Below are 19265 nucleotides of genomic sequence, written 5' to 3'. Positions count from 1 at the left end.
AAGTCAAAAGAGGCACTGTCAAGAGCCGGAATGGAGGAGTTCTCAACTTCCCACGCGGCCAGCCCCCCTGTGTACCCCAGTCGACCCCGTAAAATGTCTGCGGTTTCCCCACGGGCGGTGGATTCTTCCCCAAGTTCATCGTTAGCTTGGATGGTTGACCCGTCGTGCCGGGTGAGAGATTCCATCACGGAACTCGGGAGTCGGATGGCAGGTCACGCTGACTAGACTAAAAGAACGCTAGGTGGCTATGGATAGACCTGGCTCAGAGTGAAGATGGACTAACGCCGCTAGTAGTAGAAGCGCCGGAGCGCTGGAGAACTGTCAAGCTGACAAAGACTTCACCTGGCCTACTTCCTACACCGACGGCAAGCCCCCCGAAGCGAGCTGCCCTAGTCGGTAGAATGGCTCACCTTGGTGCTCACCGAGCAGACTCACCGGGAAGCGTCCCCGAGCGCAAAAGTCTCAAGACTAAGCAGACTCTATGACATGCAGATAAGGCGAGTCATAAGTGAGCTTCCACGCTTCCCGAGGCCATGGCGTCGCGTTCTGAAACGGTTCTGCGGGGGCCGGCGATCAATGCTGCACGATAATTAAACTCGCGATCCCCAGACAGGGCCGACCATCCAGCCTTCCCCCTCACATCTCGCGTCGCTCGTCTCCCCGACACGAGAAATGATCCCGAACAACGAGGTTTACAGGAGTCATCTATCGTCGCAATGGACCCACCGCTGAAGAGGATGAGGATGGACATCGGCCGGGGTTTCCCCGACATGGGCATGGCGGCCGTTACTGGCGGATCGCCTCCTGGCCGCTCCGTCTCCGGCGTCGATCACGCGCATGTCGAGCAAGCTGATCCTAGGATGCCGAAGCAGAGAACTTGGTCGCGCGCCTCATCTGCCTGTCAGACGTGCCGCGGCCGCAAGACGAAATGCGATAACGAGAGGCCGATATGCGGCTATTGTCAGAGGGTCGGGGCAACTTGCACATATATCGAAGACTCGGCTCCGGCAACGTCACTGTAAGTTTACTTTACTTCATACGGACTTGAAGTCTTAAGGCCCACGTCTGATCGACGGGGTTGGGTCACATACACTTTGCGGGGGATGGTCGCCGGTTCAACCGGATGGACACGTTATATCGGACTGATACTAATTAAGTGTGGATTGTTCCCGTCAGATGTCAAGGTGTTGGACCACGTTTGCTGGGAGCAATAGAGAACTTGGCCAACCTAATTCAACGCAACGAGGAGAACTTTCGCGCTATACCACAACTTAGCCGCGACCTGTCCGGTAACTCAAGCGACTATCCGGACAGTCCAACCTTCCAAAGCGGACGTCAAGATGGTCTCCTGTCTGGGCAAGATGGAGGTGCCGCGGATGGGGCCAAGAAGTCCATTCACCCCTCGTTATCGGATACCGCCGGACTGGACTCCGTGCTGGAGTGGCCAATCTTTCCTAAACCGGTGCCCTTCGCGATAGACCCCTTCAGCCATGCTTCCCCACGTGGGGAAGCCTTTTCGCCCAGATCACCCCCCGCCATGGAGTTCTACGAGCTGTCCCGGCTGGTAGACTTGTACTTGACCAATGTTCATCCCATGAATCCCATCGTCGATGCTCAAATGCTGCGACAGATGTTAAAGCAGGTCGCGGAAAACGGCCCTGACTGGTCGGCGTCTACCTGTATCGTTGCATTGTCTTGTGCCCTCGGCGCCATATCCCAGAGACCTGGGCAGAGGACGCCCAGCGGAACCCCTCGTGGATACTCCGTGGAGCCCAACCGTCATCTGGCGTCAAGGTATTGGTCAGTCGCCGAGAAACGACTGGGCTTCTCCATGGGTTCACCTGGATGGGAGTCTGTACAATGCTTGTGCCTTGCAGGGTAAGACGGCTCCTCCCGCGTATCTGACTTGTCATGGCTCTTGGTCAGTCGTACATGTAAGGCTGACTAGTATGGCAGAATCTGGCACATGTACAACATGGATCCCTTACAAGCATGGAAATGTTTCAGTATGGCGAGTAACACCTGGTATACTACTTCGCTCACGAACAAGTTTGTCTCTCCTTGGCATTGCTTGGATTTCCCTTGGCTGACATCCGTCTCAGACTCACCATGCCGGCTAAAGCCGAGACGCCTGAATTCCCCCAGTCACTCTCAATGGAGCAAATATTGTACTTCACTTGCTTCAAATCTGAATGGTACGTCCTGTCCGGGATATGTTCCCTTAGTGTACTTGATCATCGGCTAAGACTCGGTTGCAGTGAGCTGGCGTTTGAGCTGTCTCTCCCCGGTTCTATCCTCGCCGGTGTAGACTACCCATATAGTCTGCCCACTCCACCAACACTCGGGGTCATGAACCTAGATAACAAGGCCCTGATGATGGAGCAAAGATCCTGGTACTACTATTTAGCAGAGATCTCAGCAAGGCACCTGATCGATCGTTTCACTCAGGCCCAAAAGAGGTGCCCTCCCCACCCGACTGAACACGGCATTGACCGCATGCTTGAAGTATTTGAGGTCTTTGATGCCCAACTATCAGATTGGTACGAGTCGTTGCCGCCGCCAATATCATTCCAAATACCCACCGGAGACATCGCTCCACTGGGTGATGACCTTTGTCAAATGCTTCGTGGACGGTACCTGGCGATGAAGGAGCTTCTGTGCAGACCTTTCGTCCGGTTGGCTTCAACCATCTCCATCGCTTTAACGGTATCAGAACACATGGTCGCAAGGGTAGCGGAGCTTGCTTCGCGAGGTCTACAGTACTGTTTGTTCAGGATCCAGGCTACTTCGTCTACACCTCATCACGGCCTCTGGTTACAACTGAGGGGGTTCGTGACCTGTTCTCTAATTCTGACGGCCGCAGAGCGGGCACAGAGTATCCCGTCGTTGAATATGCCAACAAAGGTCACGTACCCTCAAAATTGGAAGCGGACGATCTTTGCTCAAAAGGAAATTCTGTCTAATTGTTGGGAGTTCGAGGAAGGAGGCATAAGCGACTGCGCTAGAGTGTTAGACTGGGCGCTTGCAAAGTTTACGGTCTGAACTCATGCTTACTCTCGAGGTACATAGTCACATTGTGAAGGGAAAAGGCATCAGATGTGTTCAGCCTTGGATGGACATAATCATTTCACGCGTTTCTTGAGCCCTTAAGCGGGGTGGCAAGGCTCTCGGGCCTTCACCGGTGGCATCGTGTCAAAGTAGCCGCTACGGGAACTGTCAAGGCCAATATCCGAACCTTTGTACAATAATGTACTTCTTCTGTATGTAAAGTCAATTTTATGTTATGATTTCAATCGAGGAAAGAGGTTAAGCTCTTCACTTGGCGTTCAATTAGCCGAGCGGTGCGCGAGACTCGGGTGGCGCCCGGCGCGTAGGCGATTTCATTGGGCGCTTCGCAGTAATCCGAACATCAGACACCGTTAACTGTGTTTTAGTCAAACCTTGACAGCAGGAGCGAAAGGGCGAGTATGCGTTAGGCTGAGTCTATCCTAGTGTACCGGGAACGCACGCTTGTCGCGGCACCCGATACCGAGAGATGTCAGGCTTGTATGTCGCAGCAAGGTTTGCTTAATGTTGGGACAGTTCTTTCGGGGCGGAAAGCCGATAGTCTGTCAGCACCCAATGTTTTGAGTTGACCGACTAGGTCGGACATTCTCCCCGCCTGCATTCAATCGGGATCCGTCCCCGTCTGCAGGCAGGCTCGCTCGGGGAAGTCTACCTAGATGTAGTCACACTCCGGACTTAGCGGCCCTATTGGCCTTGATGAGGTATGTAGCTTTCGGTGTAACCACTCTTTTGGGTTTTGAGGAAGACGCACTTGGCTTGCTTGATTGGCCAGTGAAGATTGAGCTTTCACTATTTAACTCTATCGTTTTATATTACTAAAGGATTACCGCAGTATATATAGACGCTACCCTACCCTCGAATTCCGTACTATTTAACCTTAACCCTTTTTATAAATTACCTATCTTTTTTTTTTTTTTTTACCCTCTCCTTTATTAAGAGATTATTAAAATCGTAGTTTTAATAACTTATTAATAAACTAATATTATTATTTAAAAATAAATAACCTATTTTTATATATAAGTACTAAAAATCTTATTATTATAAAAATAGTAATAAATATATTAAAGTATTTAAAAAAGCTTTTTAATAAACTTTTAATACTATTTAAAATAATTATCCTTAAGTTATAAAAAGAAGTTAAAGTATTGTATTAATACGGTTTTATTTATCTTATTAATATTAATAATACCTTTTTTAATATAAAATATATTAATAATATTTTATAATTATATTATTATATTTTATAAATCGTACTTAATATTAATAAAGTTTTTAATATTATTTACTAAGTCTTTTATTAAAGTCGTTATTATAAAGTTAGTTTAGTTATTAATATTTTAATAAGTATTTTAATTTAACTTAGAGGCTTTTATAGTTTTTAAAAAGAGGTTTTTAAGGGATTTATAATTAAACTTTTTACTTATTATAAGTAAAGCTATTATAATTAAAGCTATAGTAATTAAAGCTATAGTAATTAAAATTATAGCGCTACTTATAAACCTTAATAATAAGTAGTTAGTAATATAGTTATTTTTTTTTTATAATAAGCTTAAAAAAGTATTTTAATTTAAGTACTAAGTAAGTATTATACTGTTTTATTAAAACTATATTTTTATACTTATAACTTAGAAAGAATTAACTTTCTTCGATAATAAAGTACTTAGAAGATTGAGCTTTGTCTGGGCCTTGTTGGCATGTCTTATATTCCCTGTCTATCAAAGCCGTTCGAGGCGCACGGTCACAGATGTGGCACCTGTCAGGTTCATGCTAGCCATTAATCGAACGGAAGTCCGAACGACTTGCAGATCCTTCTAGTTGATAAGTAAAGGCAATACTTCGTCGGGCTCCTATCTCCAGCACTCGCGGACTCGCAAGGGAGTTATTTGTCAACTTCAGTCATAGTCAGTGCCATCGCATCGGAACGATGGCCAAACGACACTTCTACATCTCGTGTCAGACGGCCAGAGAGCTGGATGAAAGGTCTTTGGTCGCTAATTACTATGAAGATAGCCATCTTACCAAAGTCTCAACCGATCCAGCCTTCACCTGATCATCTCAGGCAACAACACCGTGGACGCATGCGGTCTGCCAGGAACTCCAAGAGAACGGCTGTACAACAGAGCCATTGTACCCAAGGTCAATACCTGTTTGCAGTGTCTCAAGGCCTCCGAGCGGCGTCGCTTCCCAACCTTCAGTAACCGGTCCATCTTCAGGATCGAGTACAAATGACAACCACAAGTCCTGCATCTCCTCGCTGACTTCATACTCAAACGCTGTAGAACTCTGACGAGCAATATCATGTGTTCCAAAGATAAGCGGGAGTTCTGCAGAATGAAATGCGCCCTGGCCTCCGGGCATGATATTGGTGAAGTTGGAGGAATACATGTAGCGGTAGGTCTTGAGACCAGCCACATTTCGCAGACCGGTCTCGTATTGCGCCGGGCAGCCGAACAGATTGTCTGGAACCACGTCGGATCCATTGGTTGGAGGGATGGTAGTGCTGCCGGCAAAGTTCCATTCATCCCTAGTCGAACCAACGATTGAGGGCTTCCCGATGACAAAGTCAGCATGGCTATTGTGTGCCTAGACGGGGTTGACACTTACACCTTTAGCAACTCTCCGGTCCAAAGTTCGGTTCTCGTAGTCAGAAAACTTGGTCTTCTCGTCCACAATAACGTTGAATGTCAAATTGCCAGCTTGATCGAGGTACTCTTGTATCTTCCGGAAGGGAATCTCCCTCAAGCAGCCAAGCTCGTCTTCTTGACATCCGAATGCGGCTGCAAGGGAAGAGAAGTTGCCGTGTACTGCATCGTCACTTCCGATTGGGATGAAGGGTGATCCCGAGTTTTTGATAAAGCCAATGGCAATGGGATCGTCGGGGTAGGCGTATTGATAGTACGAGACTGATCCGGCTCCAGCACTCTGGCCCCAGAGAATAATGTGCTCAGGGTCACCTCCAAACTGTGCAATGTTATCTCGCACCCACTCCGTGGCTAATCGCTGATCCAGAAGCCCTAGATTCTGTTGCGTTTGTTCAAGGCCTGCGGCGTTTGGGAAACCCCAAAGCCCGACGCGATAGCTGAATGATCATGTTAGTAAGACGTTTCAGCGGCAGCAATCATAGTTCTTACTTTATGGCAACAACAATATGCTTCTGGCTTCTCTGAACCCATCGGATGGGAGTTTGATAGGCAATATCATTACTTCCCTGTTATGTCTTTATTAGAACCTGAGTACCCACTCACAAACAGCGCATGAGGGGAATATGAAAGGAAGGTACGATACCGCACCAAATCCACCGCCGTGAATCCATACAACAACCGGGAGAGCCTTGGATGAATTGACCGGAGTCCATATATTAAGTGTCAAGCAATCCTCGCTGGTGCTATTCGGCCGAATCAAGAACTCAGCAGCCCACGCGCCTCCGGTGCCAGGCGGATCCGTCTGTGGACAAGACGGACGTCTCACTGACGCATCCAAGGTTCCGAAAGACTCTTTGGGCGAGGCAGGAAGCCATCTTCGCTCTCCGATGGGCGCTTCAGCGTAGGGAATGCCATAAAACTGCGCGACTCCTGGTGCTGCTGCATCTTGAAAGCCGGCGACAATGCCCTGTTTCGTTTCTACGCTCGGGCCGGGTAATGCGTGAATACTGGGCATAAAGATGCTGCCTAGCGCCAAAGAAGCGACCAGAGTGAATGGCGTCCAGATCTGCATCTTGAAATTTGGAAGAAGGGTGGAACTTCAGATCATGTTGGAGGATGGAAAAATGCACCACCTTCCCCTTTGATGTAGAGGATCTGGATCTCATACTTTTATGTAGGTACCAACTCGTCAGTCCGAAGCTACGGCGAACATGTATGCGAGGCTTCACCCACTTCTCCGCGTATTCTGAGAAGGCGGGGAAGCCCACCGAATGCCGAATGTGGAGTCGAGGGTTGTTAGCTAGTTGGCGGAAGAATTGAATGTTACCTTGAGAAGAAGCCGGCTCGGTAGGTCTCTCGGTAATATTGACGATTATCGTGGCGACATCCACCCTGCGATCGGCTTCTCCAATTTCAACAAAATTCCGCTATCATACGTCAAGGGGCAAAACTCCACAGGATACCCTCTGATTTGAGAAGGAAGATTTTGGAGCCACGCGCCAGTAAACTGATCGAGTAATACACCGTACATATCGTCGGACTTCCTATGGTAGGTTCTTTGCTCGTACGCTTGGCTTCATCGATAGTGATCCGTTTGACCCGAACCGAAGTGCTTGACCCCAACCGCTTGAGCCGAGCCGAAGCCTCTACAAGAGACTCATATTCGAAGTCATGAAAATTGTGACTGTAAGCAATTTCAGCGTGAAATATCGCCAAATTCTATTCTAGAGCTTACATGTTAGAAGCCGGCCATACACATATCACCTGTACTCTCAAGTTGCTGCTCGTTTGCTCATTTGCTCGTTTACTTGTGCAATGCAAAACTCACTCATAAGGTATGATCGGCCGCTCTCACTCAGTCTGAGAAAGTATTCTGTCTCCGCAAAACCTATTCCACCGGCCAAGAAGCACAGTCGTGAAATCCTTTTCAAGTCTCGAGACAATAAGTACTCAAGTTATGTGCCAGACGAATGGCAGAAACATACAAGACGAGGTCGAGTACTTGATATTATAGTGGCTCAGACTGTCGGCTAGCCTCTGTTGATGGATTGTGTCTGTTTTTGAACTCTAGGCTTGTCTTACAAGCCACTACTCTTATATCCAGTCGACACCCGGTTTAAGATCTCTGGCCCTTTATTGTAGTCGAAAACCTGTCACTGCCACGTGTGGCGCTACCCATTCTAATACCGCTATCCACGAGACAGCTGCCAGTCTTGTAAGGCACTTAGATACGACCCGTATAGGTCTCGCACCAAGATAAATCGAGTCACTTTTCACTGTTTATGTCTTCCACTCGAATCTTCGCTTTGCGATGATATTTATTTGGCGCTAGCGTTGGAAGAATCAAAAAATAAACCGAGTACAGACCTCTACACATTTGCTTTATGGTCTTCAAAAGAGGACAGTATGGTGCTCAACCGTTGGCAACTACTCAAATTGATGCCACTTTGATACAAAATGCAGGCACAAAAGTCGATAAGCCCTAATGCTTGATATTCTGCATCGAATCGATCAAGTGGACTTTCGTATTATCTTCTAACGAGACGAGTTTTTGATGAGACGGGGCGGAGGCCTTGCCGATTTAGTAATTAGTCAACTTACCCCCGGGGCCACCGCGCCAAAGGGACCCCAGCTCAGCCACTGGCCGCTTCGAAGCCCAAGCCTGGTCTGATTATATGTTATGTAGCATTGGGTTGGAAGCAATCAGTAATCAGAGCGAGTATTTGAGATGGAAGAAATGACACTCGAGAATACCTTGTAGAATCCTCGAAGGAATCTTACTTATGTCTGTCTCCCTACAGGCCCATCCATCATAGAACAGCGAGTGTCTGGAGTTTGAGAGAGAACGGTCAAAGACAAGCGCAGTATAAGAGAGGTACAACAGCAGAATAGTACGGAGTACACGGCCAACGAAGTGGAATGGAAGAGAGAGGCAACTTTCCAAGTCTAAGGAGAAGCACTGCAGAACTGCAGAACAAAAGGAACTGGCCAGTGCTGACAACTCAACGAGTCGTGGCTCGGTAATAACAAATTGTAAGCACGGTTGACTCAAGTCATCCTCGGGCTATACTTTCCCAACAGAGCCTTCAATTATCGAGAAAATCCTCGTCTCAAGCAAACCTTGCCACATCCATGGTGCCAAGGGAATTAATGCTAGGATTCAAGTCCTGCTATTGCAACTCTCTCGTGGATAAACAGGCATCGCAGCCCTGAATGTCCGTCGAACGAGGATTGATCGGCGATGAGTTGACTTCTGCGGGAGTGGATCGGTAGTAGAAGCGGGATACTGTAGTGCAGCTAAGATTAATGGGTAAATGTTTTCCAGATGGCGAATTGCCCCTGATTTATTGTTCCCCTAATGCTCGCCATCGTCTGAGTTCATCACATCCCTGACGAAAGGCGTGCCGCTGTTCTTCCTAACAGGGCAAAATGAGAAGGTGCATTTATTCACACATAGACCACAGTGCCAGCCCGCCATACTACAGAATTCTCGTTTTCAAGGATAAGCACTTAACTCAAAGAGACTAGACCACTAATATTGCGTACTGAGGGAACAAAGAGCCGGCCACTTTGTGTTCCTCTAGACTATGAGAATATATTGTCTATCTTGGCGATGACTACGTTAGGCAGTTCGACATTGCTTTCTCGATGGACCGTGTTATGGCACCCACTGTACGAGACTCTTGATGATTTATGGGATAGTCACGTTGACAAGGTACCAGGAGTGGGGTAATCGATAAATCGAAGAAGCAACAAGTCGAAAATTGAGCGATCGGAAGCAGCCTGATCAGTAGACCCACGGCGCATATGAATCGTCCTCCAGCGCCGGTAGTATCTTCCGTCATAAAACCCAGATATAGGAAGGCCGACTCTGCCATGGCAGCGGATCCATGCCGGCCAGGTATTTTGCTATCTCCACTGGACACGCTCCTCCTTCCGCAAGGAGATATTGGACCGAACGGCTAAAGTCATCTTCACGTCGTTGCTTCATGCTCTTTGCGTGCTTTAACTACCGTACGATGTTAATAATGCGATTCCGCACGGAAGTGTTCTACTTCAGGGAGGTCAGACTACAAAATAGGAAGCATTGAACGATGGGTTCGCAATCTGAAGTGGCAATGCTCTATTTCGGTCGGTAGACCTTAATCACCTACACATGAGCATCGCTGTTACCATCGAACCACCTTCCCAACTTCGCAAATGATGTGATATGATTCGGATTGATGCCATGGCGATGCCGTCAGTGCTTGAAACATATAAGCCAGCGAAGTCATCCGCTTAGCTTGTCATGAAGGCTTTGATATTCCCAAACAACGACCCTGTCTTACCGGATCATTTCCTACTACCTTACCTCCAAAGAATCCTCTTTGTCATCGCCATGAAGGTCTCTATGATCCTCGGCTTCGCGTCTATCGCTGCCGCTCTGCCCGCCGTGACCGCTCCAGCTGAGACGCGCGACGTCGTCGTGAGCGACAAGTCCTTGGCGAATGAACGCTCCGCCCAGCCCCTCGAAGATGCAGGCATCGCCCTAGTCTTGATGGCGAGGGAGAATTTTGAGAGAGTCGTCCCTTGGCCTACTACGTCTGTCATTGGCGGTGGCACTAGCTTTCAGTACAAGGCAGAGCCCCTTGGCAACGACCAGTTCAAGATCACCTTCTACCACAGCGCCCCGTTCAGCACTCTCACCTTCAAATACACCGTCTACGCCGGCGACGGCATCATCGCAAGTGAGACTCTGTCGGCCGGAACGAGCTCAAAGTCTGTGCAAGTCAGCCGTATCGGCGAGAGTTTTCGCATCGTTATCCAGTCGATTTAAATAACCAACGGCTCTATGCACCAGTGGAGGATAGGAACGACCACTATCACGTAATTACGGTACGACAAGATACGGAAACGAATTTGGGTTGTGCTTAGGGGTGTGGGCGAGAAATACTGGTGAATGTGGATTTGGTTGTTTGCGATCACCAGGCCAATTCGCACGCAAATTCTCTGGACTGAGGTCGGCGTACCCTTCGGGCGCAAGACACGGATAGTCTATTCATCAGATGTATGGTACCATCTCGACAGTTTAGGGTGTACACTGCTCTACCACAAACCTGTTTTCTCTAAATCATCCTGACATCGCCGCTGTGATCAAGCGTTTATGTGCGACACTGTACGTTCTGTCTCTTAAAGGTTGTCAACATTGAGTTCGTATTCTGGTCCTTGTTCACTGGCGATACATCGGCGTTACCGAGGTCAGCGGGACTCTTCAAGATACGGTTAACCGCTTACATACGCAACTCAACTACGCACTGGTGCCACTGCATTGGCAACATGGAGAAGGCAAGGTACAAGGGTCTATCGCCATCTTTTCAGTCCAGTCTGTATCCCAGACATTGATCTTAAGCCTTGATGTCTAGGCCAACCGAAAACTAAGGTAACATACGTGTAGGTAAGGGTTTGTCGGAACTTTTGAAATGCAAAAATCATCACACAGCCTATTTTCGTGGACGAGCTAGCATTGCCACGTCAGCCATTGAGGTCAAAGGCTGGTCGCAATGGTACTCATGTTATGTAGTCAATGGGTCACGATACGATTAAGTCAAGGCTCGCGCGGTCTCGAAGTGACGGAATTCTCCTAGTACCTACAGCAGATCTTCTGATTCAAAAACAGCCGATCGCGTTGTCAGTGGGATTTTCCCATCCTAATTTTCAGTACGTAATCGGTACATTGAGTTGATGGATGTCAATGTCGTGGTTAACACAGCTTCGCCTTGGTCACTTTGGGCACCTTGAGCACACACTAGGTGTGCTGAACCATCACCCTCCTTCCCTCTGCACTTCATTGGAAGGTTTAAAGTTCATACTTCACACCTAAACGGTGACATGATTCCACCCCAGAATAGTCTCCTCTGTCTCGGGCCTCAAAGTAGAGGCAAGTTTCTGGATGTTACGAGAGGCTGATGATGCAACGGGTTAGAGGATTTGCCTCGTCCACAGCCATAAGCCGTGCTCATTCACGAAACCAAATAGACTGCAGTGGAGATGTCAATTATAGCTCTGAGAGCTTTTCTCAAGGAATAAAAACACTTTCAAGAACAGGCCGTAGTGTCACAACATGTAATGGTAGAGCCTGCGCTGCCGCAAAGAACTTTGTCGGGCTTGCACTTTCCGCCGTTGTATCCTTCTGTACCGGGGGCTTATGATGTACAGGCGGCTTGAATGCTGCTGACAGCGGACAGAAGCGCGATTGTAGCGGTGAAAATGTGACTCCGAAATATCATGTTGGCCGAAAATAACTGCAATATGTTCAATGTTGAAAAGACAGCAACCATAGGTCAACAGTCGGAGTGGTGATTTACTTCTATTTATGTTCGATTCAACACCGCGCTATTATCATGGAGTTGAAGGCAATGAGAGTCGTGACGGCCTTGCCATATCGCCCGAGGCCGATGCTACTTTGAAACTAACATGGAAACACTCTTTACTAGTCTTGGCGCTGCTATCCACTGCATTTAGGCTTGAGCTAATATTACATCATATTCCATGAAAAGCCTAATCTTCTCGCCTGGCAATACTTGCAAGGATCATGAATTCTTCACTAAAGACGCTCTTTCAGATCTAATTGGGCTTATTCACCGGCAATTGGTCCTGAACATCGGACCAACAATGTCCCCGAAAACGCCATCACGTATCATAACACTCCTTTCATAACCCCTTTCCTAAGTTGAAATGAGTAGCTACTCATGGGCAAGCTTTCCCTTTGACATCGCCAAAGTGTGATTTTCGTCGATGGCCCTCGTTACCCGCTCATCCATCCAAATCTATCAACAAGAGCATGTCTTTTCCTAGGCTTGTTACTCCTAGTCTTGGAGCTCCTTCTGACTGATTGAGTAAGGTTATCCACAAGCTATCTCCCTCAAGTTCCGAAAGCCCGAAGCTGCCGAATTGACGCTGATGGAAGAGGGACGATGTCCTGGAAACTTCTGCGTAGTCGTAGGACCGGCTCAAAGTATCGTGTACCAGCGCAGGTGTTCCCGCAAAGATTCTGGAGTTGCATGCTCTGTCTCTTGTATCGGGTAGCGAGCAGGTAGGTAAGTAAAGTCGTACGCGGTACGAGCCTGCCAGATACAATTTTCAGCAGCACGGCAAATTCGCCGAAGCCGCCTGTCTCGAAGATGACAATAGTCACCGGTGCGTTTAACTAGCAAGATTAATGTCTGATCCAATATAGCTTCACGCCTCTTGCTTGAGCATCTGGGCCGCAACGGAACTGCCGCAAGAGTCAAAAAGAACCAAAACGCCAAACTCCCCTGATACAGGACAATAGGATGTCCGCGAGCACCTGTACCCTCAATCGCTCGACGAACACTTCCACTACCACCACCATTGTTGTTATTCGCAGCATCGTACGAGCCACGCCCGGAACCGGCCCATCTGGCGCCATGGAACTGCCATACACACTCAGCGTAGGCACTGTTCTGATAGTGTAGGAGGCGGGTGTAGTTTCGGCGAGTGTTGCCACGAGCAGACTTTTGCGGGCGGTCTCGTACGACGCGTTCTCGAGACTGAACAAACACAGCTCTGAAGTATTGGAATAGGGTGGGGCGATCAGTCCTAACGGTCCCTTTCTAAAAGCTAATTAAGTATAGGGATCTGCGGGAGAGCTAATCGGAGTAAGATATAAGGAGAAGGGCCCCGATTAGAGATAAGGAGATCTAATAACGTAGATTTTTATTTTAATTATATATATACTTTTTAAAATCGAACTAGAGCCTTTTTAATAATTTATTTTTAAATATAATAATATAAGACGATTAAGAAGTCTATTTTTTCTAATTTAGTTAATATTATCCTCTTTCCCTTAGTTATAGCTCCGTTAATTAAGATCGTATTAACCTAATCGAAGGAGGTATCTTGTGTTACTTTTATAGGTATTAGTAGTTCTTCTAAAGCACCGTACCGCGAGAGTCCCTTATACCCTACACGTTTTTAGTATCCCTCTCTGCGGATGATACGGGCCAAGAAAAGTGAGACCTCCTCGACAGGGGAGAGACGCGCTATCCTCTTTGTGCGCAGCCACACCAGGGCTGATACGACAACTTTGTTTTAGGGCTAAAATGCCGACATTCGACAGCCTGAACGATCTTGTCTTGAAGCTATCATGTGGAATCTGGGCCACACATGGCCGTCTCATCCATTCTTAGCCCGACAGCAATGCATGACTCTATCGGAACAGATGGCCAAGGGTAAGAATGGCTTTGGGGTCCATAAACAAGACGGTAGGGTGATGAATATTGCGGGAGCCTTCCCGAAGTTACTAGGTTTGAGGGCGCGACGAGTGAGAAGGATATTAACAATAGAAAAGAAACCCTTGAAGTCTGTGAGTTCGTGATCGACTTTATCAATAGAAGTGATTGAACTGTTCGCAATATCGACGAATATCTCGAACTTCTCCTGATACTCAACATCGAAGTACCAACGGAAATCAAAGCCCCGGAGGGGTAATGCTTGCGTACACAGCAGAGAGGCCCGGGGTCAACCGCACAGGTCGATTAGTTTCTATTACATCTTCTCCGGTACTTCGACGAGCCCCTTTTCTTTGCCTCGGAGACAGCCTATCCTTTTCTGTAGCTTCTCTGAATCGCAAGCCAGGTGCTGCAAGTATTCATGGAAAGGTCCAATGACTCAACATGTGAGAAATATAGCGGAGGAAGAGCACGTCTTCTTAGGGAGAACCACAAAAACGTCTCGATATCCATGAGGCTGCAATCCGCCTCAAGCTGATTAGTTCTCTACCACTACACGACCAGTACTTGCTGGGTATTCCGGAGCTCAGACATACTGGCCGATTTGCTGAGCGTGGGCCCGTCGCTTCTGGCAAGTTCGGCAGCTTTCTGTGATCATTTTGAGAAAACACTTGATATCGGGGTCAGTAATTAAAGCGCTCAAATCTTTGCGTAACCTCCAGTCATTGAAGGTGATCGACTTATATGCAATCGTGAGCTGGGAAGTAGAGCTCAACAGGGAGCACGGCCGCTAGAGTTTGTGGGCTGATTCATTTGATGAAAGAACCGAAGAACCTTCATCTGTCGAATTTCGTATCTAGTCAGCGAACAGTAGGTAGTCAAGTTGCCCCACCGCCCGCACCCGGGCGTCGCCGTGGGCCCGGTTTTGGAAAGTAAGAGAGAGGGTAAGTACGATGAAAAAGACTATAGCTTGACGGAAGACTACTCTGGCTTTTGATATAAGATAGTCTACTCTGTGGCTCTCCTCTATTCTTTAGTTGGGTTGAACACTATCGGCGGGGAGGCTAGACAATTGCTCAGTTGCTTTGTGAGAGTTGGCCGCGGTGACCTCAGTCTCGGGAGCGATCAGGTCGCTGTCTAGATGACCATCTGCGGTTGGTGCTTGACCAATAAAGTCCTCGTACGACTTGTATGATTGCAGCGATGCGACAAGGCCTGCGGAATTGGGATCATGGCGTTCCCAAGCTCGGGTATGATCAAGACTCTATGTTGGGCATGCGTTGGCTCCTGCCTCCCTTGACCATGTCCGATTCTCTGCACCTGGTCTACAAAGCCCAGAGATTCAATCTACGGTGATTGCAGTGAACTTATTATGGGTATTCTCAACAAGGAAGCATAGTTTTTGAGAGAACATCCAATGTACTTACGAGATCCGGTTCTCGACATAACTGACTCCTCGAACCCTGTTGGTTACTCGAGAGGCGGCCAAGTTCTCTCAAAAACATTGAGTTATTCCCTTGAGCGTCTCATACACGCCAGAGGGAGAGTTCGAACAGCTGTCCCGGGGGAAGAAGATTTTACCGGCGGTGTAGTTCGGTTTCGGGGATTGATGAACGCCCCTATTCCAAAAGTTCTAGTCGTGTCACGATGGTATGGAATAAGACATCTTGAATGCAATGAATACAAGCGTGTAGAACTTAGGTCAAATCGGAGGAAATTAAATCGGAAGAAATGTTGAAAGCAATGGAAAAAGGGGCGATTGTCATAGTGAAGAGAAGAGAAGTGTCAATACAGAAAGCAACTGACAAAACAAAGTCCAAAACAAATCAAGAGCCATGAATGCTCAGCAGCTATCAAGGAACCAAGGATACCGGAGAAACAAAATCAGGACCATGTGCAGATGAAGCAGAAGTCTCGATATCGTGTCCCTGCCAGCATCCAAGAACAGAAGCAAACCACCGTGTCTCTGTGTCCCACCTACGCCACTCCTTCGCAATCTTCAGAAGTCGTCCCCAAATACAGCAAAAGCCAAAGATCTTAGCTACTGCAAAATTTGACTCCCGGTGGCACAAATCCCGCCAGTGCCAACCAGCAATCAAGCAATCTGGAACGTCTTCGCATTCCATCCAAAAGCCTTCGTCAACCGATGAGCCATCTTACGCGACCGGTACCCCTCGACCCTCGACGACGCGCTGCCGTGCGTGATGTGGAACTGAATCGACTGCTTCCATCTCGAAGTGCCGTCTTCCCGCGGCAAGGGTACGAAGGCGATTGCGGAGCCCTTTTTCTTGTCGGCGGTGAAGCCTACTTCAACCATGGCGGCTATGAACTCGGGCCAGGTGAGGGATCCCTGGTGGAGGGACTTGTCGAACATTGTTGCCATGACGGTTGCTGTCCGGGCGCTGACGTAGATGACTTCTTGGGGAGGAGTCGAGGGTCCGTCTTCTGTGTCGGGTTTGTCGAGGAGGCTGGCGTCTTGGTTGCGGGGGCCTTCCACGATCTCCTGTTCGTCCTCGTCAGGACGCTGGTTCTCATTCTGCTCGTCATCATCTCCATTATGCTCCTCATGCTCTTGATCATCTTCGTGAAGAGATTCGCCGAAGCTAGCCTCGGTTGGCGTAGTTACAGCACCAGAAACCCTGCCTGAGGCCTCGGGGTAGTTGGCCCAGGGATCAGAAGCCTGCGGCTCAGCGTCAGCAAGTACAGACTCAGAGTCGGCCGGGGCCTGCGAAGCGTTGAAGGAGACACCGTCGCCGGGAAGATCGAGCTCAGGCTCATTCAAGGAGAGCGATCCGGTCACGGAAGTCGCGAGCTCATCCCACGAAGAATCCCCATCAGGCTTTGACAGCCACGGGGTATTCAGATCGTTGACCCAGGCATCGTGACCCTCCTCAAGCTCCGGCAGGACATCAGACTCCTCTACGACTTTCTCCAGCTTCTTCTTTTTCGGCTTTCTCTTCTTCTTCTTGGCAGGCTCAGCCGACTTCTCCGACTCACATTGACACGACTTCGGGAAGCAGACGTCAAAGTTGACTCTGCTGCTCTCGTAGTGTCCGAGATCCGGAAAGTTGTCGACACAGCTCTGCACCAGGTTCCAGTAGTGGTTTGCAAGAGAGGTGCCCAGCTTCTCCTCAATCGCATTGGCGACCTTTTCCTTTGCCGCGGAAGTGACGAGAGGCTCAGCTAGCCGGTCAATGTCGGGCGCGATCCTGCGGAGGTCCAGGTTCCTCTTGACGGTGGCGAGCTCGACCTCCAGCTGCTTGACGCGTGAAATGTACAGCTGCCCTTTCGTATCGCTCACGGGCGGGAGGCACAGTTGTTTGTCCAGATCAGAGATGAAGCTCACGAGCAGATTGAGGTTAGAGAAGTTGATGCTCGTGTGGAACTCTGAGAACTCAACGCCCTCTGGGACCATGGTTGCAACTCCTGGGACTTTGTTCTTGTAGTATGGGGCCAGCTTCCTGAGCCAGAAGCTGGCGTGTCTGTGAGTCAATCCTGGCTTGCAAAGCTGCATACCGTAGTATATCTTGCGATTCTTGCTGTCAATTACTCGATCCTTGACGACTACAACTTCACTGCCCAAGTGATCGTAAGTGTTTGGGACACGCTTGAAGTACTTTTCTGCTTTGCCGCACTGGAGCCATCGTTTAACGCACTCCAGCAACTTCAGGAACTTGAGGTGAAGGACGTTTGATAGCTCCTGCAGCAGGAAGTCGCGTCGTTTGGCCGTCTTTCGCGAGTTGTCCATTATGTGGATTGAACACAGAAGGACGCGAATGTAGTAAGAGGTGTTGGAATCCTTCTCAGCAGCGTAGTAGGGATCGAAGATGCAGGCCCCGACGTATCTGTCAAGGTCTCCCACGCTGAGTATGTGTCCGCTGGCGTCTGGAACTCTCTCTGGGAGGCTGAGCCACTAGTTCGTAGCCTCCATCAGGAGAATATCAGGCTTTGTCAGAAGTTTCTGCGACCAGAGAATTGTCTCATCCTCCTCAGCTTTGATGAAGTTGATGAAGGGCCGGAGGCCGGAGTCACTAGTGAGTGTGAGCTGAGGAAGAACCTCGTTCCCATGAACCTCTCCCTTGTCGTGTTCGTGACATGTGCAGTTTGGGTGTTTGCGATCGGTGGCCAGGACTGTGAGGATGGTGACGAGCGCTCGATGAAGAATCTCTACCCAGAACATCTGTCTCGCGACAATCAGCTCACCAACAGGTCCGGGTACCCACAGATGGCGATCCGTTCTGACGCCGGCTATGGCTTCCCAGTAGGCAACGATGTCGGCAGTGCGAGGGTACTCTTCACAGTCCTCAAATACCATGACGTCGCCGTCAAAGTGTTCAAGACACGGGATGAGATGTTCAGCGAATCTTGCGCAGGTGAAGACGCAGTCGCCTTGTGTGCCATTTGGGCCAATGGTGAATTGGTGGGTGAGAGATTGTGTGGCGCGATGTTCAAGAACGTCGAGGAAGACATTGTTGTCTGAATTGGTGATGTCTTCATGATTCCACTCAGGTCCGAGAAAATGAGAAAATCCGGCGCCAGGGGATTGGACGGATCTCAGAACGGGGCACATGGAGCTGTTCCTCAACACGATCTCTCGTCCCGGTCGGTCAAGTCCCTTCCAGTAGGCGACCACGGTCTCACCATGAGCCTCGTACAGTCGGGCTAGCTCACGATGAGTCTGCGTCAGAAGGCTGTTGGGGAACTTCTTGGTCGGGAGGACTGAGCAAAGGTGATTTTTGTCCGGTTCCTTAAGTTGATCCATGATTGCTGCCATTTGATCCATGGGACCGAGTAACGAGAAGGCCATGTCGCGATGAGTTCGAGTAACGAGGGTGAGAGCGACGCGGCGCGGTTCATGATATTTCACTCGCGACTCTAGTGAGAGACCAAAAAAAGGATGTAGCGGTCAGAAAATTCGTAGTGCGGCGAGTGAAAGAAGGAAGGAAGCATTTGCAAACGGAAAGCGGGGCATCTGATTGGATATTCGAATTGGAGGCGCGGGAGCAGACATGTTGACCTGAATATTCATCCGATGCCCTCTGGCTCGGATAAACTTTCCACCTAAAGGAATCAAGAAAGGTGACGTCCAAGCCAAAACGCCAATGATGTATGCATGAGAATTTCTTTTTTGGACGTCTCTATCCGCGCGGGTAGAGATGACTGGGGGATAGAAGCAGCTATGGATGAGAGACAATCTCAGGGGTAGTTTGTAGGTGCCCTATCTGGGTTCCCAAAAGCTTGATGACCTTGAATGTTTATGACCTGGAAGCTTGAGAGTATGAGAATGTGAGGTTGAGAGCACATGGGAGAAATGTTGTGGCTCAAT

The 19265-nt window shown here is 48.8% G+C and overlaps 4 protein-coding genes across 4 annotated transcripts, besides 1 other annotated feature; 2 read left to right on the top strand and 2 right to left on the bottom strand.

Moving 5' to 3' along the window:
* Positions 1–30: 30 nt before the first annotated feature.
* Positions 31–3042, top strand: CABS01_13228 (uncharacterized protein; the record flags this gene model as incomplete). The annotated part of the gene is made up of 7 exons (XM_060546572.1): positions 31–95; positions 242–414; positions 610–1018; positions 1177–1878; positions 1957–2049; positions 2103–2195; positions 2259–3042. 7 exons carry the CDS (start codon positions 31–33, stop codon positions 3040–3042), a joined length of 2319 nt encoding a protein of 772 aa, XP_060395193.1.
* Positions 3043–5121: 2079 nt separating this feature from the next.
* On the bottom strand, positions 5122–6780 carry CABS01_13227 (uncharacterized protein; the record flags this gene model as incomplete). The annotated part of the gene is made up of 4 exons (XM_060546571.1): positions 5122–5613; positions 5671–6145; positions 6198–6274; positions 6352–6780. The coding sequence occupies 4 exons, from the start codon at positions 6778–6780 to the stop codon at positions 5122–5124; spliced, it is 1473 nt and encodes a 490-aa protein (XP_060395192.1).
* A 3306-nt stretch (positions 6781–10086) lies between these two features.
* On the top strand, positions 10087–10524 carry CABS01_13226 (uncharacterized protein; the record flags this gene model as incomplete). Its single annotated transcript, XM_060546570.1, has 1 exon — positions 10087–10524. One exon carries the CDS (start codon positions 10087–10089, stop codon positions 10522–10524), a length of 438 nt encoding a protein of 145 aa, XP_060395191.1.
* A 1366-nt stretch (positions 10525–11890) lies between these two features.
* Positions 11891–11974: a sequence feature (Short protein (CABS01_13225, KAK1486597.1) was converted to a misc_feature.).
* Positions 11975–16034: 4060 nt separating this feature from the next.
* Positions 16035–18701, bottom strand: CABS01_13224 (uncharacterized protein; the record flags this gene model as incomplete). Its single annotated transcript, XM_060546569.1, has 2 exons — positions 16035–17802; positions 17854–18701. 2 exons carry the CDS (start codon positions 18699–18701, stop codon positions 16035–16037), a joined length of 2616 nt encoding a protein of 871 aa, XP_060395190.1.
* Between the last annotated feature and the right edge of the window lie 564 nt (positions 18702–19265).

This window comes from Colletotrichum abscissum (assembly GCF_030869225.1).
Source record: "Colletotrichum abscissum strain IMI 504890 chromosome Unknown Scaffold_43.1, whole genome shotgun sequence".
NCBI lineage: Eukaryota > Fungi > Ascomycota > Sordariomycetes > Glomerellales > Glomerellaceae > Colletotrichum > Colletotrichum abscissum.
This window is presented reverse-complemented; position numbering and strand designations above follow the sequence as displayed.